The following is an 8,428-nucleotide window of genomic DNA, read 5'->3' on the forward strand; positions in this document are numbered from 1 at the left end:
TTGATTCTATAGGGTATTCTCTTATCGTTTATCTCAAGCTGTTTAGTGGTTTTAACACATATACAATCGTTTCAATAGTGGTCCGGAATAGACGCGAGTCGATTCAGAACCGCTTTCGCTTAAAGTTCAATTAACTCCGAAAAACTCTGTGAGATCTATTCACCCCCCCTCTAGATCCTTAGGCCAGCGTCTAACAAGTAGAAGCACTTTTCTGCTGTTTTTTGACACGAAAAACACTTTTTTCAGTAACCCGACAGCCCCAACTCTCACACAACGCATAGTTTCACATTCCATGTATCAACCCCCAATCACATACATCATTAGCCACATTTCAACACATCCAATTCATCAACATAACATACAATTACATGATTTGCACAAATTATTTCACATCAACATGATCATACAATACTCATCATTAATTTCACCCAATTCATCAACACAAATCCGATTACACCCCGCTTACATCAAATTCCTAGCAAGTTAGTCTCTTCCTTCACGTTCTAAAAAGTCCTCCTTTGAACCCTAGCCTCTTCTTAGCGTTCTCCAAATTCTACGATCGCACAAGATGATTGCTTTCTCTCTTATTTTTCACTTTTACTTTGTTATCCCCTAGACCCCTATTATGCTATCTCCATTATGCACTCACTCAACTCTCTTTAACTACTCATTTATTATTATTATTAATCTAAATACTATAAATTAAATTATTTAAATCTAAATAATTCTAATCATCACCTTAAGCTACTACTATCCCACAATATATCCTACATATATCATCATACGTCATTCAAATTCACCAATAATTCACAAATAATCAATTAAATAATTTAATCTAAAATTTGGGGTGTTACAACACGTTAGCATGGAACTAGGGTTAAGGCTAGGATTGTCATTATGAAAAGCTTTGATCTATATTAAATAAATTTTAGTCACTCAACAAACACTACCATTCCAATAAAAAATTAAAATATTCAAGTTAATATACCTATGTGAGGATGCACTAAAGTAACAACAACTATAAATCTAATGATGAACCTTCTTTGAATTCTTTAAGTGAACTCCATTGGGCCACATCATCTTAAATTAATTTATTGATATTTTACTTCAATGATTTTAAAGATGAGAAAAATAATCAAGAAAGATGGGTTGAATTGTGTATTGTGGATTTTTTTTGTTTATTTTTGATTCTGAAGTGTAAGAATCCGAAAAAACTTATGTGAGACAGAGAGAGTATAAAAAAATAATTTAATTTAAGATTTATTTCCTTCGTAACAATTTATAAATAAAAAATATATATTTTTCATTTTACAATTAGTTTTAATTAATTTAATTATTTTATTAAAAAAGTAAATATTTTTTAAAATTAAATTAAATTGCATTTAATTTGTCTTTTTTTCTTATTTTTTCATTAACAATAATCAATTAAAACTATTTTTACATCTTTCTAGAAAATATATTTTTTAAAATACATAAAAGTTTAAATTTACTTAATAAAATATTAAATATTAATTTTTTTACTTATATACTGGATATATTTGGATATATTTGATGTATTTAACCTCATATATAGATCAAATGCATTAAATAGTTCTAAACATTGACCAAAATTTAATACTAGTACCATTTTTTTCTTCTTCAAAATAATAGTGACTTGAGGAGTTACTTGACCCTTATACAACAATTTTTTTTATAAGCTATAAAACAATTCATTATAATATTTATCATAAAAGATATTTTTGAGAAAATAAAATTAAGTTAAATTTCATTCAAAAGAAAAATTAAATTATTAAGTAAAATATTTTGATACTAAATATTTCTAATACCTTGACCTTCATTAAACAATTTATTATCATATTTTATATATATAAAATTTACCACAGATAAAAAATTTTAGAAGAGAAAAAAAAATGCATGAATTGAAAAATTAATTTAAAATTTAGTCAAAAGAAAAAAAATTATTTAAGGAAATTTTCTTAATATTTTGAGAATAAATATTTCTACTTATAATAAAATATAAAAACATATTAACGATTTAAATGACATTAAGTAATTGAAGACGCTCTGCTAGGGTTTCGCTCATGAGTGGAAAGGGGAGGGGACGGCCGAAGAAGGCCTCAATTCCTCCGGTTCACCATGGTACGACAGCATCTTCGGCAGAACCAGAGAAAGGAAGCAACAAATCAGGAACTATGGAGCAGAGCATCAGTGTGAAGAAGATTACGCAAGTGAATTCGAATCAGGGAGAAATGTCAAGAGATGAAGGAAGCAAGAGTGTGAATGAACAACCAACGAGTCCGAAGAAGCTCTGGGTGGATGTGATTAGTGGCAATCGGAATCCAACAAATGGATTGCAGATGGAATTTGTAGCGCCCAAGGTCGTCAATGGTGAACTGGAAGTGGAGATCGAGGAGGAGGATATTGCGTCTGAACTTAGACACTGGGACTCCGCTCTCATCATGTATGTGCTAGGAGGAGATTTGAGCATGAACAATGTGAAACAATTTATGATAAGGAACTGGAATTTTGTGAAGTTGCCGGAAATGTATTTCAACGACGAGGGTTATTTCATTCTGAGATTTCACACTATGGATGATAAAGATCTAGTGCTAACGAAGGGCCCCTACACCATTCACAACATGCCTATGCTTCTGACGGATTGGAAACCAAACTTTGACCTTAAGAAGGACATGCTTCGTACGATACCAATTTGGGTCACTCTTCCTCATCTACCGCTTCATCTATGGGGTCAGAAGAGTCTGAGTAAGATTGGTAGTGCTTTAGGCACCCCAATTGTAACAGATGAGTGCACAGCGAATAAACTACGAGTCTCATACGCGCGTATACTTGTTGAGATGGATATCACAAAGGCACCGGTAACAGAGATTAACATTAGGGATGCTGAGGGGAACAAGAGGAAGCAGGTGGTTGAGTATGACTGGAGACCGAAATTTTGTGAAAGATGCCAACGGGTTGGCCATAACTGCCTTGACAACAATCAGAAAAAGCCTGCTAAGCAATGGAAGCAAAAGACCATACCAAATGATCCTGAAATGGAGAAGGTAACATCCTCAGTGCAAATTCCTCAACAGACCACAACTGAAGCAGAGGTTTGGACTACCATAGAAAGGCACAGAAAAGGAAAGACAATAGTGAATGAAGGAATACCTCAGATTAGACAAGATAATTCGTTTGATCCACTAACTCGGGAGAATGAGGGGTTAGGGAGCAATGGAGGTTGATGATAGTCTCTTGGAACATCCGGGGGCTGAATAAATCAGCTAAGATTTCTGAGATTAGCTCCCGTCTCAACAATCTTAGGCCTGACATCTTAGTTCTTATAGAAACTAGAGTTAAAAGGAATAATGCTATTTGTGTTAGAAATAAACTGCGAATTCATGAGGCATATCTGGATAATTACGACAACCATTACAACGGACGTATTTGGCTCAGTTGGAATGAAAGCAAGTATGTCATTAAGAGGGTGTGCTCTACTGACCAGTTACTCCACTGTGGCGTGTATGATTGTAGGGGGAAGTTCTTGTTTTGGATCACTGCAATATATGCATTGAACCAAAATGATAAGAGGAAACTCCTTTGGAAAGACATCGAGAGAATCAGCCATAATCTGCAGGGTCCTTGGTGCTTATTAGGTGATTTTAATAATGTTATCAAGGCTCAGGATAGAGTTGGTGGAAGACTGGTGTTGGAATATGAATTTAGGGGTTTGAGAGAGATGATGGATAGAAGTGGTCTGGCAGAGATGGATAACATGGGTGAATATTACACATGGTCCAATAAGCACATTGATGGAGTGATTTACTCTAGGATTGATCATGTTCTGGGGAATGTAGATTGGTTTTCTAATTTTCAGGACTGGAATTTATCAATCAAGGAACCTCATGTCTCTGACCATGCTTTATTATGTTTAAACAGTATGGTTTATGATAGAAGACGGAACATGGACTTCAAATTCCGGAATAATGTGACTCACTTAGAAGGCTACCTCCATACTGTCTCCCAAAGTTGGGCCCAAAGGGTGTCAGGTAGACCTATGCATATAGTCTGGCATAAGTTAAAGAGATTAATCCCAGTCATAAGGAAGTTTGGCAAACCTTTGAATGGGCTGAAAAGACAACTTAGTGAAGCTAGAGACAACCTCCTGGTGGCACAGCAGAGACTAGCAGCTGATATGCATAATCCTGCTATCATTCTTAATGTGAGGGAGTGCACAGAGAGAGTTCTTCACCTTGCAGAGTTAGAACAGGTGGACATTGCTCAGAGGGCTAAAATTGAAGGTATTCGTGCTGGTGATGGGAATAATAAATATTTCTATGCCTCTATCAAGCAAAGGACTAAGCAAAACACTATTAGTAGCTTAGAAAGAGAAGATGGTACCACTGTGGCTGAACAGCATGCTATTGAAGAAGAGATCCTGAGATTTTACACTACCCTCATGGGCACAGCTGCAGAGAATTTAGAAGAGATTAATTGTGCAGTCTTGAGGCAAGGGGCCCAGGTTTCTTATGACCAAAGGCAGTTCCTTACCAAACCTATTTCCCAAGATGAGATCTATATAGCTCTTAAGGGCATCAATGACAACAAGTCACCTGGAATTGATGGATTTGGAGCTGGATTCTTTAACAGTGCCTGGAATATTGTTGGAGGAGATGTGGTGAAGGCTGTGAATTCTTTTTTCACTCAAGGAAGACTGCATAAGGGAATGAACACATCTGTGATCTCTCTCATTCCTAAATCTAATAATGCTAAAGCTCCTAAGGACTATAGACCTATTTCCTGCTGTACTACCTTGTATAAGGTTATCTCAAAGGTTTTAACTAGTAGACTTGGAGCTGTGCTGCCCTCTCTTATAACTAAGAATCAAGCAGCGTTTGTCAAGGGGCAGAATTTGAAAGATCATATTCTTTTGGCTTATGAGCTAATAAGAGGGTATGAGAGGAAACAATCTACCCCGAAGTGTATGATGCAGATTGATCTACAGAAAGCGTACGACATGGTAGATTGGAGGGCATTAGAGAGAGTCCTTGAGGAGTTTGGCTTTCCTGCAATGTTCACTAAGTGGATCATGCTAACAGTTACTACTGTTACGTATAAATTCCGGATAAATGGTAGGCTTACTAGAAGTATGAAAGCAAGAAGAGGGATTCGACAAGGAGATCCAATCTCCCCCCTTCTTTTTGTTCTAATGATGGAATACCTCACTCGTACTCTCATGCAGCTGGATATGGATCCCAAGTTCAGGTACCACGCTAAATGTCAAAAGCTGAAGCTCATCAGTCTTACTTTCGCGGACGATTTGTTGTTGTTTTCTAGAGGTGATAAAGATTCAATTACTCTGATTCTGAATCAAATGGGCAAATTTTCCAGATCCACAGGTTTAATTATGAATCCTAGCAAATGCTTCCTTTATTGTGGTGGTTTGAGAGATGAAGATAAAGTAGTTCTTCGGGGCCTCACAGGATTTAGAGAAGGTAATCTACCTTTTAAATATCTTGGTTTACCCCTAACTAGTAAGAAGCTAGCTGTGAAATACTACTTGGTTCTGATTGATAATATAGTTCAGAGAATTACTCATTGGAGTTCTAAGCTGTTGACATATGCTGGCCGTGTTCAGCTTATAAAAAGTGTGCTCTTTTCTGTCGTTAATTTCTGGATGCAAGTCTTGCCTTTGCCTAAAGCTGTGCTGAGTCAAATCAATGGTGTCTGCCGTAGCTTTTTGTGGACAGGTGGTGGAGATATTTCAAGAAAATCTCCTATTTCGTGGAAGAATGTTTGCAGGCCAAAGGCTCAAGGGGGTATGAGTATCATTGACCTTGAGAGTTGGAATAAAGTTTGTATGCTGAAGCTCATGTGGAATGTTCACAGGAAAGCGGACTCGTTGTGGATAAAATGGATTCATGAATATTATCTAAAGAACTCTGATTTCTTGCAGGTCCAGATTAAAGAAAGTCAGTCTTGGGTGATGAAGCATTTGCTCCAGTCCAGGAAGCTTTATCAGGATCTGAACGTTTACAGTGGTGGAGCTTTTCAGACAAAACGAGTTTATTATGCTGTATTAGGTGCTGAATCCAGACCTGCCTGGCGTCACTTGATGTTTGGGAACTATGCTAGGCCTCGTGCTGTGTTCATCTTTTGGCTTATGTGCAATGGGAGATTGGCTACGAAGGATAGACTGAAGAAATTTGGCATGATTAGTGAGGATAAATGTTGCTTCTGTCAGGATAAAGAAACCTTGAATCATTTGTTTTTCTGCTGTCCAGGTTTGAAGATGATTTGGAGTAAGGTGCTTAGGTGGATCCAAGTGAATCACTCCTCGTTGCCTTGGGATGGTGAATTAGAGTGGCTCATTAGAAACTGTAAAAGGAAGAGTTGGCGTGCTAGTATTATTAAATGTGCCATCACTGAAGCAATTTATGCGATATGGAACTTACGGAATGATAGAGTGTTTGGGCATACTACAACTAGAGATGATATAGATAAGGAAATCATAGATAGAATTGTGTATAGAATTTGGAATGTCAGGAAATATAGAAGTCATATTGCAGGCCTTATGATATAGGGTGGTGCAGGTTTATAGTTTTCTGTTTGTTTATGGGTTTTGGGCTTGGCTGGATCGTTAGCGATCGCCGTGTACATAATGTTTTTTGAATTAATCAAATTTATTGATTCAAAAAAAAATATAAAAACATTCAATATTCACATATTACATAAAATAAAATATAAAAACAGTTAATATTTCTATTAAATATAATTTTAATACATTATTAGTATAAAAATATTTATATGTCAATAAATAAAAATTATTGATACATGTAAGTTCTATGAATAATAATAATAATAATAATAATAATAATAATAATAATAATAATAATAATAATAATAATAATAATAATAATAATAATAATAATAGTAATAATAATATAATTATTTTTACCTCAATTGGTGGGTTAATAGATATGAACTTTTGTTAAGAAATGTAGTATTCGCGATAGTGAATTATATAATTTATCATGTATAACATTTTTGAGAAAACAAAAATATATATTTGTATAAGTTATAAAATTAATTTTAATTTTTAGTCAAAAGAAAAATAAATTTATTCAATGAAATCTCTTAATATTTTGATATTAAATATTTCTAATATTTTGACCCTCATTATCCTAATTATATATAGAAAATTTACTATAAGTAATATTTTGAGAAAAAATTATATTTGTATTAGTTACAAAACTAAATTAAATTTTAGTCAAAGAAAAATAAATTTTCTTCATATTTTGAAATTAAGTATTTCCAGTTATAATAAAATACAAAAACAGTCAACATTCAAATATTACATATAGTAATATTTTATAACAAGTTTAATTTTAATACATTATTAGTATAGAAATATTTATATATCAATAAATTAAAATTATGATACATGTAATTTTTATGAATAATAATAATGATTAAAATATAATAATTTTAATTATTTTAACATTTAGGCTTAAAAATATAAATTTTATATTCTAATAACTCTTTGATCCTTTTGAAACAATTTATTATTATATTTATATATAAAAAATTTATCTCAAATGGCATTTTTGAAGAAAATATTTGTACGAGTTGCAAAATTAAATTAAATTATAGTCAAATAAAAATAAGTTTTATCAAATGAATTTTCTTAATATATTAATATTAAATATTTCTATTATGTCAACCCCCACTAAACAATTTATTATCATATTTATATACAGAAAATTCACCATAAATAAAATTTTCAAGAAAAAAATATATGTTTGTATGAGTTACAAAATTAAACTAAATTTCAGTCAAAATAAATTAAAATTATTAAATAAATTTTCTTAATATATTGATATAAATGTTTCTAGAATTTTGACCAGGAAACAATTTACCATAAATAACATTTTTAAGAAAAAAAATAATATTTGTATGACTTACAAAACTTAATTAAATTTAGTCAAAGAAAAGTAAATTTACTAAATAAAATTTCTTAATATTTGGGATTAAATATTTTTACTTATAATAAAAATATAAAAACAGTCAATATTCAAACATTACATATAGCAATATTTTTCAATAAATCTTAATTTAATACATTATTAGCATAAAAAAAATTAGTAAATAAAAACAATTGATACATGTAATTTTTATGAATTATGAATATGAATATTGATAATGACTAAAATGTACATTAATTATAATAATTTTAACCATTAGGTTAACTTGACTTGGTCTATAAATTAGATTAGAGAATGCTTAGAGTAACCATAACAAGTTACATGTATTTCAGAAAAAAGAACCATCGTTGTGCGTGTTAACTCTTACTCCAAAGCTGTACTAGAGAGAGAAACTAGAGAGAGAAACAAAAGGGGGGTGTTGTTAGCAATTGGAACAGAAAACGAAA

The 8,428-nt window shown here is 32.5% G+C and overlaps 1 protein-coding gene across 1 annotated transcript; it reads left to right on the forward strand.

The window, feature by feature from the left end:
• The first annotated feature begins 2,081 nt into the window (after nucleotides 1–2,081).
• On the forward strand, nucleotides 2,082–3,242 carry LOC131645220 (uncharacterized). Its single transcript, XM_058915896.1, has one exon. The coding sequence runs from the start codon at nucleotides 2,082–2,084 to the stop codon at nucleotides 3,240–3,242; it is 1,161 nt and encodes a 386-aa protein (XP_058771879.1).
• Nucleotides 3,243–8,428: the final 5,186 nt, after the last annotated feature.

This window comes from Vicia villosa, linkage group LG1 (genome assembly GCF_029867415.1).
Source record: "Vicia villosa cultivar HV-30 ecotype Madison, WI linkage group LG1, Vvil1.0, whole genome shotgun sequence".
NCBI classification, from domain to species: domain Eukaryota; kingdom Viridiplantae; phylum Streptophyta; class Magnoliopsida; order Fabales; family Fabaceae; genus Vicia; species Vicia villosa.